General features: G+C 41.2%; 1 protein-coding gene across 1 annotated transcript in view; it reads left to right on the forward strand.

Annotated features, from left to right (window-relative positions):
- The window catches only part of LOC308142661 (ryanodine receptor 3), a 149,738-nt gene extending 122,247 nt beyond the window's left edge, over positions 1-27,491 (forward strand). Inside the window, 33 exon segments of the mRNA XM_080513175.1 lie at positions 2,655-2,825; positions 2,981-3,040; positions 3,127-3,261; positions 3,622-3,734; positions 5,711-5,807; positions 7,008-7,117; positions 7,428-7,479; positions 7,557-7,604; positions 7,723-7,822; positions 8,009-8,088; positions 8,172-8,248; positions 9,531-9,604; positions 11,103-11,183; positions 12,661-12,749; positions 12,826-12,954; positions 13,046-13,150; positions 14,338-14,419; positions 14,804-16,113; positions 16,194-16,252; positions 16,475-16,649; positions 16,733-16,819; positions 17,360-17,554; positions 18,867-18,997; positions 19,093-19,135; positions 19,246-19,373; positions 19,452-19,512; positions 19,586-19,732; positions 22,388-22,522; positions 22,605-22,761; positions 23,706-23,770; positions 25,141-25,241; positions 25,830-25,881; positions 26,448-27,491. Of these exon segments, the coding sequence (XP_080369301.1) occupies positions 2,655-2,825; positions 2,981-3,040; positions 3,127-3,261; positions 3,622-3,734; positions 5,711-5,807; positions 7,008-7,117; positions 7,428-7,479; positions 7,557-7,604; positions 7,723-7,822; positions 8,009-8,088; positions 8,172-8,248; positions 9,531-9,604; positions 11,103-11,183; positions 12,661-12,749; positions 12,826-12,954; positions 13,046-13,150; positions 14,338-14,419; positions 14,804-16,113; positions 16,194-16,252; positions 16,475-16,649; positions 16,733-16,819; positions 17,360-17,554; positions 18,867-18,997; positions 19,093-19,135; positions 19,246-19,373; positions 19,452-19,512; positions 19,586-19,732; positions 22,388-22,522; positions 22,605-22,761; positions 23,706-23,770; positions 25,141-25,241; positions 25,830-25,881; positions 26,448-26,543 (4,545 nt within the window). The 3' untranslated portion in view covers positions 26,544-27,491.
- Positions 27,492-27,846: the final 355 nt, after the last annotated feature.

Consider the following 27,846-nt stretch of genomic DNA (forward strand, 5'->3'; position numbering starts at 1 on the left):
AAACCTGTAGTCGGTCACAACGCTGCTTGAGAACTAGAGAAACACACTATGTTTAAAGACATAAAACATGCACATTAAACCCACAATCAGTGGCAGTTAAGGAGGTACGAGCTGGAAAAGAGTCATTTACGTGGACTGATGATGAAGAAGAACTGAATTTTAAAACTTAGAAATCACAAGAACGTTTGTTAGATGTCAAACTCCGTAGCAGGGTCGCGACATGTGAATAATGCTTTTTTAGATTAATTCTGTGGGAGTCTGTTTCAAAAATGGCCGGTTTCACCCATGGAAGACAGAACTGATGAACATATGGTGATATAGATTAATCCGTCTTGATTCGAGAGCGGACCTGGGAAGATGTCAATAGCTTCATAGTGAGAGTGTCAGAGGCTTAATTTACAGGCCATCTGAGGAAAACAAAGGTTGGGAACCACTGTTAAAAATACACATAATAACATATTGAGCACCAGTAGGATGTCACATGTTAACATTGATTCTGCCATGTTAGCAATCAGTATTTGCGTACATGTGCTTCTATGTTAACATGTTAAAAGGTTGCATAGATACACACCTGTGACAAAACAAGACTTTCTATATACTGTAAGCCCTCCTGTTTAAAGGGAGTTTATTATTAAAACACAAATTTAACCGCTTCAGGTTACGTGTGTGTATACTCTGCGCATGATTACACATGCATGCCTGTTCTGGCTGACCAGAGAGACTAACAGTCATCCCTCAGCAGGCAGATATTCCTCCATGGTTTCAGCTCTCGTCAGTGTTTTTTCTTTTCTTTTCCACCTGGTTTAGCTGTTTAAAGGCAAAGTAATGGTTTTCATTGCAGTGCACGTCCACCTGAGGACCGTGCGCCTCCATTAATGGCCCTCTCATCCTTTCCCTCTATCTACCTTTCTCTTTCTGCCTGTCTCTCTGCCTCTCTGTCTCACACAGTCCTTTAAGGAGAAGGTAGAGTGATGCAGTGCATGAGCCGTTCACCTGCCAGCTGATTGGCTTCTGTGCTCCGGTCGCCAAGCAGAAAAGCCGATAGCTTGTGCCGCTGTGCTCTAGTGTAGTTACATATCATGTTACCTGATTATTTGTGGCTTTCATTCATCACCATGCGTGACACGAACCCTTTGGTCGTTCCTCATTGCCTTGTGGGTTGAACACGTTTCATCTGGAGTAATTGAAGTCCAGACCCCTCCCGTAGTAAATCATGTGATCACATGTCAGCGGTGTGTTTGCAGTTGATGGATTGTGATATTCTGGTGTGTGTTGAGCTAAAATTTACCTCAAGCTGTTTGTATGTTGTGGTATTTATGGTGTAACCAGGCTGTGTGTGTGTGTGTGTGTGTGTTTATATATGTGTCAGTGTAAATGTAAAGTGCATCAATGTGAAGATTTGAGCTTTCTTGAAGCCAGCAGGTTTGGTTTTTTTGGTTACATCTTGCAGCTCTAACAGCAGCAGTCTGTTTTTCTAGCTGAGGTGTGAGACTCGATGCTGAATGCTTCACTCGCACTCGCAGATTTTGCCAAAGCTGACAAAGAGGCGCCTTAGTTGCCTCTGGCTTTTGTTCAAACACAACACAAGAGAGACAAAATACTTCATGGCAGGGGTTTGTAAAGTGTGGGGCAGCTCTCCGCTGGGTGGCACCAGAGATCTGGGATTATCTGTGGGTCAGGGGATGCCTTTTCCTCGCAGGGATTTTTATCATTTTCCTTTGTAACGATAATTATATTGACTATTTTATCATAATTAAGCATAATATTGACATTACATAATGTGTCATAAGCGTTACAGTAAGACATTTAGGTCCCGTTTATGTTAAGTTTCAAATGAAAATGCATTGTTTTTGTTTCAAGGAAATGGCAGAAATCCACACTGCACAGAAATGCTAGAAAGCAATGTCATTTTCATGTTGGGCCACTCGTGGTCGCTATTTGTTTTTGTAATGAAACCACACACATGCCCAAAGAGTACAGTACACTATAAATATTGGCGAGTACACGGGCATTCGTATGGAGAGATGACAGAGTTGGATTACGCTGGAAGCAAATATCATTGTGATTGTCCATTGACTAAGCGTGCTCAAAAGAACTATTAATTTAATTAAATTTACTGCAGACACAGTGGCAGCATTTCAGAAAAGTGGCATTTTCCCCTATAGTCAGTCTTTTGAAAAGTTTGATCTTGACAACAATTTTTAAGAAATTACATTGCCATTTGCACCGTTGTCATTTAAATGGACAGCCAAAGCACAACGGACGTTTTCCGTTATCGCTTGAAAACGTCCTAAAACTGCCTACCCGAGCACGTTCTCCAGCTGCACTCTCACTCCACATCTCGTTTCCTGCAGGGTTGTTCCAACTCTCTGGAGTAAATGTGTTGACCACACTTAGGTAATTTCATCTGGCCAGAGACAGGAAAGATAAACGAATGGATAACTTCTGAGGAAGTCTGACATTCAACAAAACACTTACTATGTGAGTTCGGATTGGAGGAAATGACGCTCGTCTGTCCACACTTTGAAAACCTCTGCCTCAGCTTTGATTTGGCCCAAAATTCCTCCCAGCAAGCTTAAAAGAAATTTTTTATTGGCTAAACCTCTTTGGCTTTTGTTGCCAGTGTGTCTTGTCTGACATGTATGAATTTTCAGTCTGGAGGACAAGACCAGGAGAGGAAACACAAAAAAAGGCGCGGCGAGTTCTACTCCATCCAGACGTCGCTGATCGTCGCCGCACTGAAAAAGATGCTGCCGATCGGCCTCAACATGTGCACCCCGGGGGACCAGGAGCTCATCTCTCTGTCCAAAACACGCTACCTCCTGGTGAGGAAACCTCTGCTGCATGAATGAGGAGACAGTTTTACATACATCGTCGGTGTTTGGCATAGTGACTGTTCTAGATGTGAAAAAGCCAATATGTCACTGTCAATTGCTACTTATTACATGCTGCTGTTTTTTGTTGTTTTTTTTCCCCACAGAGAGATACAGATGACGAAGTTAAAGATCATATCCGTCAGAATCTGCACCTTCGAGAAAAAGTAAGCAAATCCAAATCAGTATTTGACAGCAGGTTTAATTGAACTACTTTTCTGTCTCTAACATTGTTTTTTTCCATGTTTTTCAGTCGGAGGACCCTGCAGTGAGGTGGCAGCTCAACCTGTACAAGGACATCGTGATGAGGACAGAAGGGCCTCTTGATCCTGATCGAGTGATCGACCGTATTCAGAGGATCTCCGCTGCCGTCTTCAACCTGGAGCAGGTCGAGCTCAAACACTTTGACAGCCACAAATCAAGCAGTTTGTATCATTATGGCACCAGAGTGCATGTTGAAAAACCTGCAACAACAAAACCTACTTTTACCTCAGAAATTGGAAATTCGTGGAGTTTGTAGGTTCTTCCTGTGTGTGATTTCTCAGGGGACTGCAGAAAGCCTTGGATTGAAAAAATATAATGTACATTTGTTCAAATGTATTTATTAATAGTTATATGCTTTGGTCCAATGCATTAAATATTTGAGCTTTCTATTGTTATTTTGTTTATATTTTCAAACATTTCAGTAAAAGACCTCCCTTGCTCGTCAATGATGCCTCTCACCACTCACCTCTCTTCCCGTCATTAGGTGGAGCAGCCGCTGAGGTCCAAAAAGTGTGTGTGGCAGAAGCTGCTGTCCAAGCAGAGGAAGCGAGCGGTCGTCGCCTGCTTCCGGATGGCTCCGCTTTACAACCTGCCCAGGTACACGCCGCCTCCTACTCCTGTGTTTACACCTCTCCTTTTATGCTACGAGCTTCAAAATTATGAAATCACGTTGACAATCGAGTGTAAAACTACCAGACGGGGGTCACCTTGCGGCTTCACCTTTTCAGCGCGACTCCCCGCTCTTGTTCCTCTCTCCCCGCGTTGTGACCCTGCGTTAATGCACAGCCCTCCTCCGGTTGTAGGACAAATGTCTGGCCTACAGCTGTTATCAAAGTGTAGACCAAAAGAAAAAAAAGGGGTACACAGCAATTTCATGCCCCGCTGCATTGTAACTCAATCACAGGAAGCCGGGCAGAGTGCTACAGTCGGGAGGAAAACAATTATGAGGCTCAACCTCAGGGTGGCCATCCTCAATATGTGCTCAGATGGTTCAGCCCGCCTGCATGACAGCAGGACTCATTTATTCAGAGGCGATGACAGTGAAATATGACACAGCAGAGCTGGTAATTATTCCTTCATATTTACAGTGCAGTTTCTGTTTTGTATTCAGAGTAGCAGATTTGTGTTAAAGGGAAGGATGTGAAACGGTTTTGTCTTCTTTTTTTTAATTTTTTTTATTGTGTCTCTCCTCTGTGTCACATTCTATTGTACCACATTCTCCTCAGGCACAAAAATAATAATTACTTCCTGAATGCCTACCGACACATTTGGCTGGAGATAATGCATGAGAACACAGACTATGACAGTCTGCTCTCCATGCTGACGGTAACGTAGCGCTGACCCGGACGTCGCTGCTCTGTGACTTGCACTCCTCTCTTTACCCCCCCTCCCTCCTTCAGGCACGGTTCCTCCCGCAGCTTTCAACTGTTATTTACTCCACTGGTCCTTTCATTACATTAATCTCTCTTAGTTTATCAGCATATAGCTGAAAATGATGAAAATGTCCAAGCAATTACTACGGAAAATGACTCCAATCTCAGCGTAAAGCCAATTTTAATGAAACCTTCTGGTGCAAAATACAGTGAAATATCTGAAAAACTTCTCCAATAGCTGTTGCATTTTGCATGTTTTTACAAACTCACTCTGACAGCATGACTTGTTTGGTAGTTTTGCCGGATGAGAGCTTCTTGGAGTTCATTTTACATTTTGACACCCTTGATATAGCTTCTTAATTACACACAAAACAGTACAATATCTTCCAGGCTGCTACTCAAAGCATCATAGGGGGGGGTTTTAATGCCAAAAAGTAATACATTTGAGTTTTGTATTTACTATATAGATAAACAGAAAAACCAGAGGTTTCAGGTGTATGTTACTTACTTGAATATATCTGTGTCAGTTTCCTATAAGACAACCACTTGGATGTACCAGCATGTTAGACTAACCCGGGGGTCTGCGACATGTGGCTCTTCAGTTCCTTTGTATTGGCTCTGTAAAATTACCTGTTAAACAATTTTCACTCCATTTTTCTTCTTTGCACACCTGACCTATTTTCAAAAAGACTGTCCTGACTGAAATGGTCAAATAAAATGCTGTAAAATGCTATAATTACAAAAATAAACATTTAAAAAAGTGATTTGAGGATTGGCTAATTAAAAAAAAGATTTAATATGTTTGAAACTGTTAGGAGTGGAGCAAAAACAGGTGAAATTGTTAAAATGGCCAAAAAAAACCCAAACTTGCTGAATCAGTTAAATAAGGTTAAAACTGCTAAAAACGGCTGCTAAAGCTGAAATTAGATTGTAGTCATGAAACCTCATGAGTGTACGTTTAGCAAAACTACATAAATAACCTTATAAGCTGTGTGATCATTTATGATTAAACATGTTTTGTGGCTCCACAACAATTTTATTTGGTGGAAAGAGACAAGAACGTCTCTTTTGATGGGAAAGGTTGCAGACCTCTGGACTAACCTCTATTAACCCCTCCCCAGGAGACCCTCCACCCCCCCCTCCTTCTCTTTTAGCCCTGCTCCTTTCTAACCCAGCCTAATCTCCTCTCACCCTCCCCAGGCATCGCTCTATTAACCTCTTCCTCCTGGCCTATCAGAGAATATGGATAGAAACAGAGGAGTACTCCTTTGAGGAGAAGCTAGTGCAGGACCTGGCAGTAAGTACTGATGTGGTTCCCCGTGTGCTGTGAGGAGCTGAGCGTCTGACCGCACCCCACTTGTACTGTCCCAGTGTCCCGCAGGGTCACTCTCAGTCATTCATATACTGTTTTTATTTGTATTTTATTTATCTTTTTTACCATATGTAGTAAAACATGACATCACTGCTGATGTCGTGTGAGGTAAGAGAGCGCCTGGTGCCGGTGCTTCATCTTACTGATGAAATTTATGAAAGTTCGGTGTCTTTCCTAAATTTTTACGGCCATAAACCATCACAGTCACGACTGATCTGCCTTCACAGAGGTGCTTTTGGAAAATTTCTCAGCCGTGATGATCCTGCTATTGTTTATTAGTCGGTACTTGTTCAATTTATGGATAATAAACTGCTCTAAATCAGATGTGCAGTGGGAACATTTGAGGACACATTGGTAAAAAAAAAAAAACTACTGGGAAAAATGGTTTATTTTAATGATGTAAAGAGAAAAAGAAAATTTCAGTCAGATTTTTGCATTTTCGTACAGCAACCTGCTCGCCCTAAACACTGGCAGAACCCAAATGCAGACTCACACACCAAGGTAGAGTTCACAGGTTTTATTTGAAACACAGTGCAGGCAGGTTTATTTGTATTGCAGCATTCAGACACAAGGCAATGCAAGAAATAAAATAAATAGCGCTGGAGATTGAAGCTGGTTGGACCACTGAAAACGTGGAGTTTCACAGTTTTAGTGTGAATGTGGAAAAGGAGAGTTGCTCGGGCCAGAGCTACAAAATTAGGATTCACAAACTCGTCACAACACCATATTAGTTTCACTCTGAATCTTCAGCCTTATTTGTACAAGCGTGTGAATAAAGAATGAAGCAGACGCAAGTATCCGCGGCACTCGCACAGTTCCAATGTGTCCTCATTTATCTCAGGAATAAACATGATATCGGGTAAAGGCTCGTGGAGAGTCATGCCTAACTCCATTCACCCTTAACCCTGCCGAGGGCCACTGTTCGTGTGAGTGTGTCGCCCGTGTAAATGTGGCTGTCATCCTGTCAATACATGTGAATGCGTTACCTTTTCTGCATGGTATTTACTGCCCCTCTTGTTTCTTTTTTTTTTTTTTTTTTTTTAAGTCTTGTGATACACCTTTATTATTTTAGTGCTTCGCATAACTTGATTTTGAGAGTGCATGCCTCTGGTGCCTCGTGTGCAGAAAACACAGCCCAAAGTGGAAGACGAGGAAGAGGAGGAGGTCAGGAAGCAGCCAGACCCTCTTCACCAGCTCATTCTGCATTTCAGCCACAATGCTCTGACTGAATGCAGGTAAACACACACACTCTCTCTCTCTCTCTCTCTCTCACACTCTCTCTCTCTCTCTCTCACACACACACACACACACACACACACACAGACCTGGCCTCCTGGCACGCACGCCGGCAGCTCCATCTGTGCTGCATAATTGTTTTGGCCTGCTTTTCAGCTAATAAAGAGAACATTAGGCTAAATCATAGCCACAGGAATTAAACCATGCTTCAGGATTTTTCTGTATTTGTGAAGCTTTACCCTGAAACTTAATATTTACAGATGAGATGTGGAAATGATTCATTTAACACTTTTTTCTTGCGTCTTTCAGCTCTCTGGAGGAGGATCCCTTGTATATTGCCTATGCAGATATGATGGCAAAGGTACGTTATATGTGTTATACATTTCTCGTGTGCTTTCCAGTAAGAACACAGTATTTACCTTGATTTTCCTCTTTCAGAGTTGTACTGAAGAGGAAGAAGAGGAAGGAAAAGATAAAACCTTTGAGGTATGTGTGTGTGTGTGTTCTTTCTTTTTTTTTTATTCCAGGAACATTTCTCAGCATTTCACCTCGTCTGGATTATATTATTAATATATTCTATATGTCTGTATATTATGACCTCCAGGAAAAGGAAACGGAGAAGCAGAAGATGCTGTATCAGCAGGCCAGACTGCACGATCGCGGCGCTGCAGAGATGGTGCTTCAAATGATCAGTGCCAGCAAAGGTATGAAAACCACTCTCACCTGTATAAAGCTTCTCGCAATATCGCTGCTCGGGAGCATCGAGGCTGTTTATTAGTCCTTCTGTTGAAGTTTTAGACAGTCTGATTGTCCTTTCAGAGGTCAGCAGAGGACTGACTTTAATATGAACTGCCTGTCGCTGCAATAACGGCCATCTTTGATTTCATCAGGTCGACTTGGGGTTGTCGTGACTTTCACCCTCAAACTGGGAATCTCCGTCCTGAATGGAGGAAATATTCTGGTCCAGCAGGTACTGAGATCTCATCATAACACAGCGGTACCACCTGTGCTTCAATATGAATTCTTCGTTGGTTACTTTTTTGATGGTTTCAGAAAATGCTGGACTACCTGAAGGAAAAAAGAGACGTTGGCTTTTTCAAAAGTTTGTCTGGACTCATGATGTCATGCAGGTAATTTGATTTTTAGTTTGTACTGTTTTTTAAAGAGGCCGTCTAGAGATGTAAAGCTCAAGAATTCAGAAACCGTAAAAGTCCAACTGTGAATTAGAAACATCCTGGTTTAACATTACATTTTATTAACAGCATCATAGATCACTCAAAAATGAAACACTTGTATATCAACTTTGAGACTATTTTTTAATATATCATGATTTTATCAGTATTTCTTGATGCACAATGATTTAAAATAGTGTCCCACGAGAATATAGTTTATTAAATACATAAACCTAAGTTAGGATTAAGGTACTTTTCTGTGATTAGATGTTACAGCAGTGGAATATCATGTGCAGAGATGTTTTCACATAAATCCAGTGAGGAATTGATATAATTTGGAGATTAATTTAATGTAGAAATGGTTTTTGTTCGTTTTTAATGTTTGTCAAAAGATCTGGCACTCGCTAGTGAACAGCATCTCGACTGCGTCGACCGACAAATAGATTACATCCAAAACATTATTACATCCAAGTGGGAGAATTTTTTTTCTTTTTTTCATGTACAGTATGTACATATAAACACCCTCCTGTCACTCTGCTTGTGTCTTGTGTTAAACATTACCATCAACAGCCAGAGCTGCATTCAAATGTGCAGTGATATTATTGACCATATTGTGGTTTATTATAATTTTATGCATTGTGCTTTGTTTTCTTTTTTGCTGTTGTGATCTGAAAGCCCTCATTTCCATCGCAGGACTCACCAATCATTAGTTGTGTGAACACATTGTGAATAATTCATTGTTGATATACACATGTGTGTGTGAAGATAATATCTGTGCCTAACGAGATTTGGATCTGATCACTGAACCACGCTGGAATTCTTTCACAGACGTTTGTAGAAATAGTCCGCATGCTGAGGTGCTTGGTTTTATACACCTGTGGCCATGGAACTGATTGGAACACCTGAATTCATTGATTTGGAGGGCTGAGCCAACACTTTCGGCAATATAGTGTTTCTCATCATGCAAAGATGGCAAAATCTACTTGTGAGAAGAAAGCTAGAGGCCAGTCTGTGGAGGAGGTCAAGAGGCATTTCCAGATACAAATTCTTCTACAGACGTACATTCTTTTTAATTAATTTAACTCTTGCACACACACACACTCGTACTCAAAGTGATCAACCTATAAAAACTGTCCAAATGCGACTATGTTGTCGTATTACATGGGGTTTAACGGGCTTCATCCATTCATTTTGATGTGAAATGCTGCTGTCTCTGATCTGTGTCTTTCCTTTTCACCAGCGTCCTGGACTTGAACGCTTTCGAGAGGCAAAACAAAGCTGAAGGTTTGGGGATGGTAACCGAAGAGGGATCAAGTGAGTGCGGATAATGCACATTGGTAAAGTGTGCGAGACGAGTTGTTTCTTCACAATGTGAGCGATTGATTTGTCCCCTGCCCGGAGACTCTTAATCATGTTGATATAAAGAGCAATAAACGGCACGTCGGACAGTTTAATGTGACGTAGGACCAAATGAATTGCAAATCGATATATACTTTGTATCATGGCTGAAAAATGGCAGTATAGACAGAACCTCGATATCCAGAGTTCAGCAGTTCTTTGCTCCACGTCGGCACTAAATGCCGACGTGGAGCAGATCTGAGAATATTTTTGTAAACTCGCAATAAAACAAGAGATTACAGCTTTATTTTGTTTTTTGTTTTTTTTACAAAACTTCAAAGGAGACACTGTTAGTCAAATCATTTGCTTGGTAGTCTGTTGGTGTGCGAGTTCATCTCCATGTCATGTCTGGTGTCGTCACGTCATCCTGCAGGTAAACCTGTGCTACTGTATGTCTAAGTCCTGTCTGGGCGTCGTCTGCCACTTCAAAGCACCCACAGTCACAAGATGCTGAGAAACTCACTTCTTAATCAGTGTTGAAACGGATGGGTTGCATACAGTATATAAATAGGTTTTTTTAATCATACATGATCATTTTCACCTCATAAGCTCAGGCATAAGTGATGGTGACGCAACACTTAGTTTCAACCTTAAAACAACCTGCCCAGTGAGCAGAGTGTAACGTTTTGAACTGTTATGTATCGCGTGTGAGTCTGTAAAGGTCTATTTAATAGTCCTCTCACTCTCTCCTGTTCGTACTCCTTTCTGATTGAATATCAATGTCTTCTCCTTTGCTTATGTCTGCTTTTGTTTTGTTTGTTTTTTCTTCTGATCATGTTTTTTATGTCATCGGTCGCAGTCAACGTGAGTGAGCGGGGTAAATACATGGTTCAGATTCTACTCATTCTAATGCAATGCTGACATCTTGATTGCACCTGGTTCAACTCCTTCCTCCCTTGCCCCCCTCCCCCTCCCCTCCCCTGTCCTGTCCTGAATGCTATATAACCACCTTCTCTGTGCCCTGGACTGAAGGAACGCATGCATGCCCCCTTTGACATCTGGATAGATTGTTCAGTCCACGGTCAGGTGCCGCAAACTGACTCAAATCTCTCCACTTTACCCTCGTTTTGAAAGAAGTCAGTGCTTGTTATTTTGAGGATACTAACCAAGAGTGTAGCAAAACGTATATCTCCAAAGCTTTGTTTTGCACAAAACAACAGCTTTGCTGGAATTAACAGAAGTCGAGATTCATTTTACCTTCCTAATATGGACACATTTTGTGAGATGATGCACTATAAGCTCGTGTTTGGGCTCCGAACACTCAATATAGTGCACATGATTTGATGAGCAGACCGCAGCTTTACGAGGTACTGAAAGCTATGCAAGCTGTGATGCCCGTAGAAACATAAAACTGATGGTTTTCTGACCTTTTTTATTAGCAAACTGGACGGTTAATCTGATCTCCTGTCCTCAGGTTCCAAGGTACTGCAGAATGATGAGTTCACTAAGGATCTTTTTAGGTTTCTGCAGCTTCTCTGTGAGGGTCACAACAATGGTATGTACTTATATATTCATACACACCGAGCTCAGGGGTCTGCAACATTTTCCGTCTGTCTTTCACCAAATAAAATTTGCCTGCAGGCTTGATACATCATTTCAAAAAGAAGTTCAGTTTTGTCAATGAAGAAATTAAATTTTTCATGCAGTTGTACAGTAAAATGTGTCTTCAATGCTTAACGTTGGGTTTTTCTCCAAGTTGAGTTGAATTGAATTGAATTGAATTGAATTGAATTAACCTATCCCTATGGGGTGTTGTGCAGACAGTTAGATTTTAATTCTTTACTCTCCAATCAGAAACCCACATTTATACCATAATTTGTCTAGTATTCAATCCAATCCAATTTTATTTTTCTAGTGTCAAATACAACATGGTCATTTCAAGGCACTTTTACAGAGAAAAACACAACCATTCCAATATTTAGCTCCAATTTACCTAAATCTTGCTTCTTGTTACATTGATAACATTAACGGTGTCCAGTTCAAAAATCTGTTAAAAGCTGCTCAGCTCTGCAACCACTAATTTGGTCCGTAGACTTCTTTTTGTGTGTGTGGGTGTGGGCGTGGGTGGGATGAGGGAGGTGGGGGGAGTTGCACGCAGACGTGTGTAGCCACGTTGTTGTGGTGTTTTATCCCTGTATATTGTTTAATCTGTCTTGTTACTGTGTTGTATTTTTGTGACCTGCCAAGGGACTACAGATGCAAATTAGCTTAAAGCTACAATCTGGTATAGTGCATCAAATGGCAACATTTATGTTTTAACTGTACATTGTCCCTTTTAAATAAATTTTATATTCATTCAGTTCAGAACTACTTACATTTTATTATTGCCTTTGTATTTGTATTTAAACTATATTTCACTATATTGCTTTTCCCCCCCCTCTTAATATTATCTGCGGGTTACAAAATAGGAACATGTGAGGCATTTTTTTAGTTTTATGTTATCACGTAAGACTGTTGTAAATAATTAATTTGAGAGAATCTATGCTCTCGATTAAAATTGAAAATAAATGTTCAGAGACATGTTTCATGTAATGATGTGCCAAGAGAGGCCATATAGCAGACATGGGCCCCCACGTTGGTCTCCAACTGATCTTTTTGTGGCCAATTTCCAATAATAGTGATGCAGAGAAGAAAGTCAAAAACAAAATTCGAACCTAACATCAATTGTAATAATCAAAATGAAACTGAGTGCATTTGCTGACAGAAATGATAAAATACCTACATTTCTATTAAATAAGCTTAATTTACAGCTACTAAGTTAGCTATTATATCCAATTAGTGGCTCTAATCACCATTATAGTTTGGCTCTGTGGTAGGTTAAATGAGTTTTGTGGCACTGATCATGATGAAATTTGCTCATCCCTGCCGTAAAGCCACAGGTTGCAGACCCTTGCTCCAGCTGCTTTCCTTTTAAATAACACCCATCACAATATTTAATATGTGGATTTGCTGCAAATCTGTAAATGTTTTAGATTTCCAGAACTTCCTGAGAACTCAGACAGGAAACACGACGACAGTTAATATCATCATCAGCACTGTGGACTACCTGCTGAGACTCCAGGTATTACTCTTCTGCTGGTCGATCCCCCACTTTCATCAGACGTGTACCGGTAGATTAAAAATCATTCCTCTGTCAGGAATCCATCAGTGATTTCTACTGGTACTACTCTGGGAAGGAGATCATCGATGAGGCCGGTCAGAGGAACTTCTCCAAAGCTCTTGCTGTGGCCAAACAAGTGTTCAACTCCTTAACGGAGTACATACAGGTAAATTACGACAGGACACCGCTGAACCATCGGTAACTTTTTCAATATCCCCATGTATTTGTAAAATGTCTCTTTAAACTGTGTACTACAGGGTCCATGCATAGGGAATCAGCAGAGTCTGGCTCACAGCAGGCTGTGGGATGCAGTGGTGGGATTTCTGCACGTCTTCGCCAACATGCAGATGAAATTATCTCAGGTTTGTACTTTACATCCACAAGTGGATCAACAGGCAATGAAATGCATAGATATTCTCATGTTTTGCTTTCAATGTACACTGACAGTATAGTTTTACATTAAAACTTATTTTATGTTTTAGTAAAATATTTTTCAGATTTACACTCATCTAAAATATCTCTTCAATATCTGTTTCTCAGCAATAAGTGTCATGTCTTTGATGGAGTCCATATCATTTTACAACATGATATTGGTTTTGTTGTTTAGATGTGATTATTTCTTAACTTGTTCAGTGATTAGTACTATCATGTCACAGTCAAAATATGATTGCGGATGGTTGGTTTATCTAATGGAGGGTTGTCAAACATTTTAGTTCAGGGGCGACACACTTCAAATTGACATTTTTTAAATGATTTTCTTTGTTGTGCTGCTGTGAAGACCTTTAAAAAAATGTTTTTGCAAAGCCAAACAATTAGGACTGAAAATTGCTACAATTTATACAAATTGACAATTTCAATGACTCCAAGCAAAGTATTTTTACATCATTTATGTAGCATATTTCAGTATAAATAATAGTTTACATCCCGACAATAAACCATATAAATCTCATGTCGATTTATAATCTGAGCACTTCATCACCTCTACTCTTCCCTCTGTCACCACTAGAGGTCTCTGCAGGCTGAGGGATGAACTCGGGCTGCTGCACTACAGTTACAGATGTCATACATACACAGCTCTGTGATAGATTACTCCATCTCTGATGTGCCCAATAAGCCAGCTGTGGGAATAGATCCAGCCACCCAACATTATCTCACGGTCATCACAAAGGGCTGAGTGATAGTCGGAGCCAGAATGAAGGCGGGCTGAGGTGGAGGGCTTTGAATTTAGTGTCGGAGTGCACCTCAGATTTATGGCATGTTGAATACAGGCTCCACGGAGACCCTAAATTAGTCCGACCGACCTTGCCGTCTGCTACGAGACAGTACAATAACACCAGCCCTGGTGCTGATGGATGGGTGTTGCCTAAAAGGACCTTCGGGGCCCCATCAGGGCTGCCGCTGGGCGCCACAATGAGACACACCCTTGATCTTTTCATGTTCAACTCTGGGATATTACAAAAAGTGACAGCACTCTTACAAGCAGGCCATCTGAGGTCTATGTGATGTAAAGTAATGGCTCACAAAGTTTCTCTTGCTTCTCTGCTAACAGGACTCCAGTCAGATTGAATTATTGAAGGAGCTACTGGACCTGCAGCAGGACATGATCGTCATGATGCTCTCTCTACTCGAAGGTCTCATTTTGACATCATCCACAGTTATTGAAATGTGCCTCTTGAGACTTCCATCCAAGAGTTTGTGTTGTTTGCTTGGTGTTTACACGACAACCCTTTGAAGCGATAATGGAAAACTTTTGATGGTTTTTTGGGGGGGGTTCTCTGTGCACGTGTGTGTGGGTTCATTACAAAGACAAACAGCTGCAACTTGTGGCCTTTCATGCTAACTCCATCGTTTTCAGTGTTTTTACCATTTCCCTGTAAACAGACATTGTTTTCAAAACATTGTCACGTAAACGTGACACTTTCCTGAAACGGCAACACAAGAAAGATGTGTTTTGACTTGAAACGTCACGTAAACGACGCCTCAATCTGCTTCTGACAAGTTGTGTTGCTTTGCAGGCAATGTTGTCAATGGAACAATCGGAAAACAGATGGTGGACACTCTGGTGGAATCTTCCAGCAATGTGGAGATGATCTTGAAGTTTTTCGACATGTTCCTGAAGTTGAAGGACTTGACGACTTCAGACAGCTTCAGGGAGTATGACCACGAGACCAAAGGGGTCATCTCGAAGAAGGATTTCCAAAAATCTATGGAGAACCAGAAGCAGTACTCTCAGTCTGAGATCGAGTTTCTCCTCTCGTGTGCCGAGGCCGATGAGAACGACATGTTCAGCTACGAGCAGTTCGTGGAGAGATTTCACGAACCGGCAAAAGACATCGGCTTCAACGTAGCCGTGTTGCTAACCAATCTCTCGGAGCACATGCCTCACGACGCTCGCCTCTCCACGTTCCTCGATCTGGCTGAGAGCGTTCTGAGCTACTTCGAACCCTTTTTGGGTCGAATCGAGATCATGGGCGGAGCCAAACGCATCGAGAGGGTTTACTTCGAGATCAGCGAGTCGAGTCGCACGCAGTGGGAAAAGCCTCAGGTGAAGGAGTCCAAGCGGCAGTTCATCTTCGACGTGGTCAACGAGGGCGGGGAGAGCGAGAAGATGGAATTGTTCGTCAACTTCTGCGAGGACACCATCTTCGAGATGCAGCTGGCCTCGCAGATTTCGGAACCGGACCCGGTCGAGCGTCCCGAGGAGGAGGACGACAGCCAGAGCGTGGCGGAGAACCAAGAAGAGGAAGACGAGGAGAGCGTGATGATGGAGTCGTCCTCTGCATTTACAATCGCCTGCATCTCCATGAGAAAGAGCCTCTGTCACTTCCGCCAGATGCTCACACTGAAGAGCATGAGGCGACAGTACCGGAAGTTCAGGAAGATGAGCGTGAGGGAGTTGGTGCGAGGCTTCTTCTCCTTCTTTTGGATGATCATCACAGGTCTCTTCCACTTCGTCTACAGCCTTGTGTGGGGTTTCTTTCACATCTTGTGGACCACGATGTTTGGGGGGGGCCTCGTGGAAGGCGCCAAGAATATGAAAGTGACAGACATCTTGGGAAACATGCCCGATCCAACGCAGTTCGGGATTCACGGCGACGTGTTGGAAACGGAGAAGATGGAGGCCAGCGAGGCGTCTGCGTTGGCGGAGATGGGTCAGATGGCTCAGGGGGAGGCAGCGGAAGCGGACCTGATGGCCGAGCTGCTCAACATACAGCCCAAGAAGGAGGGCAAGCATGGGAGTGAGCCCGGCTTGGGGGATGTTTCCGAGGTGGTGGTGGGCGACGCTCCATCCATCGCCAGCGCAGTCAAACAGAAAAAGGCACAGGTCAGTAACCGTTCAAGTAGATTAATCACCTGTACTGTGTTGATTGTCTGTCAATAGTAAAAGATTTCTTTTGTGTTTAGATGGCTGCGAAGAAAAGGGCGGTAAACGGAGACTATAAATCTGATTCAGAGAAAGGAGAGTAAGTGCTATTGTCAAACATTATTGGTTGTAGTACATCAGGTACAATGCTCCTGATAGATTTATATTATAGTTTTTTTCAATACTCTCTCTTTGAGTGTATGCAAATGGCAATTAACTTTAAGAATTGTAGGATATACATCTAAAAGTGGGATCAATAAGTACGCTGATGTGCAGTATGTGTCTGTGAACAATGTGTATGATTCAGACCTTACGTTTGCAGTTCAGAAGATGGTGAGAAGAAGGACCATGACAAAGCCAAAGATGAAGCCCCACCAGACCCCCCAGTGAAGGAGAAGAGAGTCCCAAAGAAGCGGCTCGGTCCGAGGAAAGAACCACCAGAGGCCTTCATGGCCAGTTTCTTCGCTGGCTTGGAAATATATCAGACTAAGATGCTGGTCGGTAGTCTTCACATGCAAACCAATAAATCTACTTATAGACACATGTAAACCCTTCATTAACAGTTATTAATGTTTCACAGAACTACCTGGCCAGAAACTTCTACAACCTCCGCTTCTTGGCTCTTTTTGTTGCCTTTGCTATCAACTTCATTCTCCTCTTCTATAAAGTAGGTTTGCAGCCGAACGGTTAGAATTTATTCATATGATGCTAATTATGACATAGACTTCACATGCAATCTACATAAAAAGCCAACACAGCTGCATACGAAAGTATATGCTACTAGTTGAAGTTAAAGGACAGTAGATGAGAAAAAGAAAGGACAGAAACCAACAGAGATGTTGACATCAGATGGCAAAGAAAATGCCCAGTTTGCTACGTGCCAGTCGTGGAAGGTTCATCTTTAAGATGAACTTCTAGTTTGACAAGTTAATGACCAAAGTGGAACCTTTCTGATAAATATAATTGAAACCAAACTTGTTTAACCCCAAGGAAATGTTCCAGTCTCTGTCGTAGGATATTATGATCAATAGTATTGAATTAACTCAACTGTAAACTTCACAACGTTGCGTGGATCTGATAATAATCAGTCCAGTATAGAAATCCTTTTAGCATTTTCCCGCTGAATGAGACCTGCTTCATTATTGGTGCTATTATGTTTGTGGGTCAGTTCTTATTTAGATTTTAAAGACAGTTTTTGGTTGTTCAGGTGACGGGTGATTATTCAGACGACGAAGACCCCTGGAATGGTCGAGGCAGAGTTGGGGAGGAGGAAGATGAAGGAGCCCTTGAGTACTTTGTCCTGCAGGAAAGCACAGGTTACATGGCTCCAACTCTTCGCTGCCTGGCGATACTGCACACCATCATATCCTTCCTGTGTGTTGTGGGATATTACTACCTGAAGGTACAGTAACATCCACTGGTAATTATACAGTTGGGCCTTCATTATTTCTATTAATAGCTCTTTGACATCAAAAAAACATCAAATAGTAGCCACATGCAAATATTATTTAGATATTGGCTTTAACTCTGTTGACGTAAGATGCACAAGTTATCTGTTAGTGTGAATGATGTCATTCACCCAATGTTGGCTAGAAACGATAATGTATGTACTGACGATGGGTGCTGACATCTCCTACGATGTCACACTGACACGAAAAGTGAGGATTATTGTGAAAACTGATAATAGCAACATACATTAGAACAAACCGTATTTGTTTCCTGATTTGTGTTAAGATATGATAAATTAATATATATTTTCCAATAATTTTAATGATTTTATCACATTTTTCAATACTAATCCAACATATATTTATTTCATATATAACGTATTTAGTTGTGTGAATTTGACATTAAATCTCATTTAAAAAGAAAGCAGATAATCAGTACCTGAGCTTTACTGTAGGGGGAAATGTTGAGCACACTTTTCCAAAAACATTAAGACCATACTGCATCTTGTTTATACTGCTTCCGAGAAAGACTATCAAAAAATATGTATTCTATGTTATCCGGTAATTTAGTCAAAGATAACTAAGTAATGTCAACTTCATTGTAAACACAATATGCTTAATGTTTAATGTATTTGTGATTCTGTTCTTTTAGAATCAATTAAATAAAAATCGCTACAACAGATTAAAAAACCGAAAAGATGGGTTTGATCCAATAATGCTTAGTTACCTCCACAAATGTTGCCTTTTTTAGCTGAATATTGACCTTGTATGTCTAAAGTTGACCTTCAATATGTGATATTGTTGTTCAATATTGCTGTTCTCTCGTTTTTTTTTCTACTGATACAACTTCAATGGGATTTGTTTTGTATCACATGTAGTTTATTCCAGCAACGTTTTACAAATTAATCGTTTTGTTGAGTGTTGTTTTTAGTTATTTGATTGAGTGATTTGTAAGCTTCTGCCCCAAGAGTCAAAATAATGTTGAAATAATGAAGTGAGGTATGATCTATGAACACTATGTAGGGCTGTGATGCTTCACCTTATTGGACTAGTATGTTGACATGCAAAGAAGGAATGCATAGAAACATCATTTATTGTAAATATTGATATTGCAGTGGCTGTAATTTAGCAATTTCACCTGCAGACATCAAGCTAAACAATAGTGTGTGTGTATAAACTGGAAATTGAATTAGTAGTATTCGTAGTTCTGACTGATTAGAAGCAGCAGATCGTCATCCATGTTGAATCTATTCCTCTTTGCAAAAGGTGCCGCTTGTGGTCTTCAAACGTGAGAAGGAGATAGCCAGGAAGCTGGAGTTTGCGGGCCTCTACATCACCGAGCAGCCGTCGGATGACGACATTAAAGGACAGTGGGACCGGCTGGTCATCAACACCCCGTGAGTCAGCAAAACACAAACCTGTCTTAGTCTTCGACAAACAAAACGTTTCATCTGCTATCCGTGCTGTTTTTTGTTGTTTTTTTTCTTATCAGCTCCTTTCCCAACAATTACTGGGACAAATTTGTCAAGCGCAAAGTAAGTGGCTTAAAAAAAAAAAAAAAAAGGTTTAATCTGTAACGCAAACAGATTGTGTATTAAATCTGCTCGCTCTTGACTAAATGTCATCCTCTTCCTGCTGTTTGCAGGTGATAAAAAAGTATGGAGACCTCTACGGAGCGGAGAGGATAGCAGAGCTGCTCGGGTTGGACAAGAGCGCGCTGGATTTCAACCCCACTGAGGAAACTGTTGCCAAGGAGGCCTCGCTGGTGTCGTGGTGAGCGACGAAAGAGCGATTAAGAGCAAAAGATGGCGTTCAAGTGTAGAAAATCTGAGTCAACGTTTCTGTTTCCAGGTTGGGTTCAATTGACACGAAGTACCACGTTTGGAAATTGGGGGTGGTCTTCACAGACAATGTAAGTTTGATGATGATTTAAGGTTTGTGGTTTCACATGGTGACGGCTGATGTTGGCTCTGCTTCTTCTCCAGTCCTTCCTGTACCTGGTCTGGTACACCACCATGTCCATCCTGGGCCACTACAACAATTTCTTCTTCGCTGCCCACCTGCTGGACATCGCCATGGGCTTCAAGACCCTCCGGACCATCCTCTCCTCTGTCACACACAACGGCAAACAGGTCGGTGGTGGAGGATGCAGGTCTTCTTCCAAACAGTAGGGGTCATCAGTGTGGAGTTAAAAGTTCCACATCATGTCTGTTGATTCCGTGTTGAAATGTCATCAGTGCAGCGCAGACGTGCAGGAACTGTCAATCAAAGTCCCGCGTGGCTCTCTCCCTGTTGTCAAGTCTATTTTCAGCATTATCACATTGAGATGTTGGGAAAGTAAATCAAATTTCAATCAGCTGTAAATGTCAGCTCAAATGCTAATTGTGATCGATCTGTGGTTCCAGCTGATTATCGCAGGAGAAGAAACAAAAAGAAAACTCCATCATGATGCTGTGACCTGCAGCTTTCCTGTATATTAATGTCGATTTATAATTACAAGGAAGCTCATGGCTTTAATTGGATTTTTCTGACCTAATCATTACCATTGATGTACTTATTAATAAAGTGTGATTTGAGCCTCCATGCATCTAAAGCAGGGGTGTCAAACATAAGGCTCATGGGCCAAAACAGGCCGACAAGAGGACTTAATCTGGGCCACTCAACCACCAAGCAGATGGTAAATATTTCAGAGTGACATGAACACGAGGTACATCATTGCTATCAAACTAGCCTCAAAGTCATTCTGTCAGGGTGAGTTTGTAAAAATATGGATAATACAACAGCTATGGGAGAAGTTTCTTGGACACTTCAGTGCATTTTGCACCAAAGGATTTCATTAATATTGTTTTTATGTTGAGATTGAACTAGTTTTCTGCAGTGATGGTTTTGCTTTTGTGAAAATATTGACATTTTTATCACGTATATACTGCACCACAACAAGGAAAAGCTTCAAATTTTAAATTTCAAGGTTATTATGGCACCTTTTTTTTACCGGTTTGGCCTACTCAGGATGACATTGTTCTGTATGTGATCCCTGAACTGAAATGTCTTTGATACCACTGATCCAAACAGTATCACACATTCAATGTCTAATAAGGTCATTACAGTTAAAGTTATTACAGCATTAAAGTTATTACTGTAACATTTACTCAGGATGCTTTTTGTAAAATGGATATTTATCATTAAGTTGTATAAAAACTTGAACTGTCCACTTTATATACATTTTTACATACATATTTATCTCAAAATGTGGGGTTTTTGATTAAATGAATATTGTTTTTGATCCTACTTATTGTATTTCTATCGTGATTTACAATCATTAATTTCATTATAAATTGCACCCTGCATGTAACCCTGTTTGTGTAGTGTGAGAAGTTTAAAATCACAACTTAACCAAGTGATTGACACAGAGAATAGGTACTTATTTTTCTTCCTTTAAGAACGGATCTCTAGAAATAGATGGTTATTAACAATTATGACAAGGAGCGATGATGAAGAGGCTAAAATAAGTTTGAATGTCTCAGATTGAGTAGAAATACAGTCTTAAAACTTCAGTAAAATCAGACAGTATACAAAACTAAATTAAATGGAGCAGCAGGAAGTTATTCAGACAGTAAGCCGTTACATGTGCTGCCAGAGATCTTCAGAATAGAGACCTTAAATTCTGACTTGTACATGAAATGATTCACTTTTAATGTCTTTTATATTTTATTCCAGCTTGTGGGTTCACACTTGCCTCATTGTTAACTGTCTTGGGAGGCGGTCTGTGTGGAGTTTTCATGTTCTCCCTATCAAATGGCTTTTGTGAGGGGAAAACCAGCTCACACAGTCCAAAAACATGTATCCGAGGTTATTTCTTGACTCTGACGGCCTGTCCAGGCCTTCCTCTGCCATCACTCAGACAGCCCAGCCTCCCACCAACGTAAGTTGGATAAAGCTGTCTAAAGATGAACAGATGGACACAAACTATCCCCAAGAATCAATAACAAGTGACAATCCTCAGGAGATGTGGCGATCGACTCGTGTTAAATCACAGCCCAGGGTTAGCTGAGGCCGGTCCTCCAGGTAGCTCACTGAAAGCTCCTCCAATCAGAGCCGAGGCCGAGGCCGGCGACGCACCCAGACACCCGCAGCGTGACGGCGGCACGGGAAAATATGCAAAAAGAAAAGGAACATTGGAGTAACAGACCAGAGACCCCAGCATTCATCTCCTGTGTGACAAGCAAGAGTGCCCTCTATTAAATATGGTTTTGATTACGAGTCTCGGCGCCTCTGAAGCAAGAGGGAAGGATTGGAGATGTGAGGGGGAGCGCACGTACAGAAATGGAGCTGAAATGCCTGAAATGTCCTTTGACATTTGAGTTCAAAAGGCTGAAATGAGTGCAGCGCTTGTCGTGTCGACCTGCTGGAGGCACAAATCAGAACAATAAGGTCACCTCAGTCTCTGAGGGAGGATTTAGCGCAGGGAACCGCGGACTCCTCCCGCAATCGTTCTGTTCGTTTGGAACCACATTAGGCTTCACCTGGAAATTAGCTTCTCAGTGGAGGTCTGTTTAATTCATGTTTTTTTTTTATTTATTGCAACAATAATAATAATCTTTCATTCGTCGCACGCATTTGAACTTTTCCGTTGCCAGAAGCAATCCAGTTGCTTTGCCAGGGGAGAGTTTTGCCTTGTGTAGAAAACAAATGAGGCCCAGCAGCTCTGCTCCTGCTGTTTCCATCCAGAACATAAAGATCTGAGAAGGTTGTTTTTTTTTTTTTTTTCTTTCTGCCTTTCTCTGCAGCTGGTGTTGACGGTGGGCCTGCTGGCAGTCGTGGTCTATCTGTACACGGTGGTGGCCTTCAACTTCTTCAGGAAGTTCTACAACAAGAGCGAGGACGACGACGAGCCAGACATGAAGTGTGACGACATGATGACGGTAAAAAAGCCCGAAGAGGCCGTTTGTTGACACAAAGTTGGACTCTGGGCTTCTGGTGAACGGAGCCGCGGTGTTTCCACAGTGTTACCTGTTCCACATGTACGTGGGAGTGAGAGCGGGAGGAGGCATCGGGGATGAGATCGAGGACCCGGCCGGCGACCCCTACGAGCTCTACCGCATCCTGTTTGACATCACCTTCTTCTTCTTTGTCATCGTCATCCTGCTGGCCATCATCCAGGGTGAGTTGACGGTTCGATTTTCGACAGCAGTGCATGCTGAAGCCTGCAGAATTCCTGGAGGCTTTGGCCAAAATCAGCATGATTGTCTATTTCTATTGTTAAAAAAATAAATACAGCATTGAATTATAATCCCGATTGCACTCTGGGATTAATAAGTATTTCTGTTCTATTGTAAGAGAAACACTGCGGCCAGATTTGACATCTTTCAGCGGATTTGCTTAAACAAAATACAAAGTCAAGTCATTTATGGCCATTTTAATTATTATGTTATTTTAAGTGTATTCATCATGAATGCCTTCCAGACATGTCAAAACATAAGACATAAAAAATAATGATAATCAATTGGAAAAAAAAAAAAAAAAAAAAAAAAAAAAAAAAAAAAAAATATATATATATATATATATATATATATATATATATATATATATATATATATATATATATATATATATATATATATATATATATATATATATATATATATAACACAGACACCAAAGGAGACATACACACATATCACACCTATATCTCGTTTAACATGTCTGAAAAGATGAAGGAAGAAGTAAAACTTATTTACCGGTAATCGTACCACTGCCCAGATGTTTAAACATTTTATAATCCTCCTGCTTTCTATGTCATATGCATTCCTCACAATGTAGGGAGAATACAAGCCATGAATATAAAAGAAAAATATTAATTTGAGCATTTTAATGCATTTTGCATCAGCCAAAATGTTAATAAATGGCACATTAATCAATTTGGAGACAATTTTCTTTCAAATTTGAACGTGAATAGGTTGTAAGTTGAGACTTTCCTAATTTATTCATATTTTAAATGTTTAAAAGGGTCATGTCTAACACACTCCTTGCTCGATCTTCAGGGAGTTGGTTTACAGTTGGATACAGTACGTGTGCTCTGATGACAGTAACTCCCTGTGGTTGCAGGCTTGATCATTGATGCCTTTGGGGAACTGCGAGACCAGCAGGAGCAAGTCAAAGAGGACATGGAGGTGAGAGGCTCTTTCATTCTCACCCGCGCTCCCCGTGGGGAGGCAGGAACCGGTTCAGGCTGCAGCAGTGATGAAATGAAGAGGGGAAGTTTTATCAGCGACTGGGAAATCAAATGATTGGAGGAAGCGACTGAATGCACTGTGGTGACTGTTATGTGTATACATGATGAGGGCAAACCATGAGGAGTCATCCGTCGCCTACAGCGGCTCAGTGTCGGATCAAAAACTCATGAGTGATGAAATACACGTGGGGGAAAAAGGTGAAAATACATAATATCCAAGTCTCAGGAGAATCTCACAAGTGGTCCAATCCTAAAAATACTAACGTAATCTTATGAGGTGGTGTCATTGAGATGCTGCCTTTTATGTAAAGATCAGAAGTCACCTGTGTTTAAGAGATTACACTGACATGATAAGATTTAGTCTCGAATTGAACTAGTTTTGTAAGAAAATAAATGACAGTAATACAACTGGTATTAAGTGTCACCTAGGTAATGTAACACGTCAAATTATATTGACATGTTTGTACTTAAATACCTGATACATTTTTTTCCTACTGTTTGTGTCAGAAGTGTCATTCACTCGAATCAATCAGCGCAGTTTGATGTCTGTGATTTTGGGTTGGATTAAATGTTTAAATCACCCACCAGCAGACTTGCTTTGTCATTGAATAAAATCAGCTGTGGTTTGTTCTTGCATGTTTCCATGAGGTGTAGCGATGGCAATAGCATGCAGCAAGTGAACTCTGTAACAACTCTTCTAATTTACCTGTTTGAAAGGAAGGAATGTTTAGAGAAACGCTGCAGGTCAGGTTCAACTTTCTTCAATATAGTTAAAAATTATAAGTTTTAAATGCACAAACAAACAGGAATGTGTTCAGAATTTGTTCAGTCCCAAATCCCCTGAGTTCCCTTTGCATTGCACATGTGGAAATGCTTTTACTTTCACAATTAAACGCAGCCCTGAGTTCAACTGTTGTTTTTCTGCAATTTGATTCCACAGTTAGGATTGTTTTTCTGACCACATTGCCTCCTCGAAGATGATATTTCCCCACCATCTTTCCAGTTTTTAATAATGCGTTGGACAGTACTTCTACGGGATGTGTCTTCCGACATAGTGAGAAGTTACTCATTGCATCAGTTGTAGTTAAATAATTTGTTTCCAGCTGAAAGATAATCGTCCATCCAGTAATTAACCAACAGGAGGCTCTTATCTATTTGATTAGTTTAATGCTTTCTTCAAATAATGGGAATGAATTGACTTTTCTATTACTTCTGAAAAAAAAGAAAAAGCAAACTCTTGATTACTGCAGTTTCACAAAAAAAAAAAAATCAATGCGCTTTAAACTGGTGTTCACTTTCCTTCCTCAGACCAAGTGTTTCATTTGTGGGATTGGGAACGATTACTTCGACACGACGCCCCACGGCTTCGAGACCCACACCTTACAAGAGCACAATTTGGCCAACTACCTGTGAGTATGTGGCCCCGAGGCCTTTCTGGTCCGCTATCTCATGTTCCCATCACAGACAGGTCCGTGATTATTACTGCCACCAACACACATCCACTCCTCATCGGGCAGAATTCGGAGCAAAGATCCCTTCAGGAATTGTTTCCATCTCCCTCTGTATGTTTATTCCCTCACTTTTTCGCTGTTTCTGAAGAACGACCAGCAACAATGGGAAGTCTGAGTCTATTTCGTCTCACAGTGAGCTGGCCGGAGGACACCAGAGCGCCCTCATTATGTAGCTTCATTACCATTTAATGCCATGAACTTTATAGAAAAAGGGGTTTGCGATAGTGTGTTCTCATACAGTATTCATGGTAGCTTGACATGCTGGGATGCCTGTAGAGATACAGCGGCCCGCTGCCGTTCACAATGGATTGTTAGGGAACAACAGGTGATTTGGGGATGTGGACGGTGAAGCTTGTGTATCGCAGAATGACATTTCTGATAATATAGTTGCAGAAATTGAGAATGCGTCATCCCCCCCCCAAAAAAATCTTGTTTTCCTGTGACCTTTTTTCCTTTTTATCTCACCGGTTTGACTTTTTCTTAAAGGTTCTTCCTGATGTACCTTATCAACAAGGATGAGACGGAGCACACCGGCCAGGTGGAGTATCGTTTCCATAAAGCCTCATTTACACAACAACATTTGAAGGATAATGTTTGTTGGGGTTTTTTTTGTCTGGATGCTGTCATTGTTGTTGCATGAGCAGAAGAAGTACTTACTGCAGCCACTGTGCAACATCTCCTGTGTGTTTTCAAAAAGTTGCGTTTTCCTCCCGTTTCCAGGGAGATGGTGCCGGAGTATTTCCGAAAAGTTCCACTTTTGGAGCTTTTTTTTTCCCCCCCAAACTTCCGTTTTCAATGGCTCTGACCTCCGTTGTCAGTAAACAAACGTCCAAAACACAACGACAGTTTTCCCATTTCATACTTGAAATCGTTGTTAAAGATGCTGCATTGAAGTTTGTTGCTGAACAAAGAACTCTTTGTTGCATTTAAGCGATTGTCATGGATAGAGAGTCTGCTCGTCACAAAGTCACTGATATTTGAGAAGACGACTTTGTACTTTGACTTATTATTGAGTACAAGCACAGTAAGAATGGCTGCATTTCACTACGTCTGAAGTAGAGCCGTTTGTGGGTTTTAATTATAATTCTTCTTGACTTTCTCCAGGAGTCTTATGTATGGAAGATGTATCAGGAGCGCTGCTGGGATTTCTTCCCAGCCGGAGACTGCTTCCGCAAACAATACGAAGATCAGCTGGGATAATGCCGACGGGTCATCTTTACCTCCTCAATGAGCTGCTGGAGCATGTAGTCCTACATGCAGCTGCTGGACGACAACACACGCACATGCACACACACACACACGCGCACACACACACACACACACACACACACACACACACACACACACACACGCACACACATCCCAGCATTGCTATGAACTGGTCTGTGTACGAACTGTTTTTTCTATGTCGTACCCGCGTCAGTACAGTACCGGTCTACGAAGAAATGACCCGTGACGTGCTCGGACATTTTGGTTTCTTCTTTGACAGCGTGTCGCCTTTTCCTCCACGTAACCCTCATTCATTGCACAATTTTTTTCTCTTTTCTTTTTTGGTCTTTTTCTGAGAAACACGGGGTTACGTGGGGTAATAGGACAACACGACAGTCTTATTATGCACAATGTATGAATGTTGTACTTGAGACTTAATGCCAAAAGACAAGCAGAGGAGTGTAGTAGTGTAGTGTGCAGAAATGTGGTTGAAGAAGTTTTTTTCCAGATGTTGTAACATTGCATATTGAGATGACGTTTATAGAAAGAAGTGGCAAAAAAGTTTATTATGTAGGGTTTAAAAAGAAAAATGCCTAAATTTCTTCATGAAGTGCCTTACAGTACTGTAACTACATTACAATCGAGCTATGCAAAACAGATTTTTGTTTTCTTTATTGTATGTAAGTACAGTAGTTTTCCCGGAGCAGTGACGCGTCGCTGTCCAGATCTGTAGTTTGTGGCTGAATGTTTTCCCCGGAACATGGACGAACAAAGAGCATCGGTATGATTTCTTTTGTTGCTGAATGCAGCATAACTGCAAATGTTCGACAAACAGTGTAAAAATGACACAACAGAATTTACTAAACACCTTCAAACCAGAACAACAACAACAAAAACAACAACAAAAAATTGCTATTGTATGGCCATTTGTATGTAATAGCTTTGCTGATCTGTGCATTTCTTTTGATGGAAAAAAAAATAAAATAAAAGGAATCATGCAAGAAATGTGGAATGTTTGCACTCTTCTGTCCAGTCTGTTCACCTTTCATTCTGTGCCCTCTAAATACTGGGTGTGTTGTTTTCATGGTGACAGAAGGTGGAGGCGAGGCTTGCATTGAAGAGGTGGAGGTTCCATGGTAAGATGATGGAGCTTCTCCTTGAGCATCATTATCCAAATCATTTCAACTTGAAGCCTCACATCACATCAAATGGGAGCATCACATGATTGAATGATCAATTAACTATTTTGTCATTGACTCTACATGAAGCCGCTTGTAGGATTTGAGTCATTTTA

The sequence above is a fragment of the Blennius ocellaris genome (assembly GCF_963422515.1).
Source record: "Blennius ocellaris genome assembly, chromosome: 17".
In the NCBI taxonomy this organism is placed as follows: Eukaryota; Metazoa; Chordata; class Actinopteri; order Blenniiformes; family Blenniidae; genus Blennius; species Blennius ocellaris.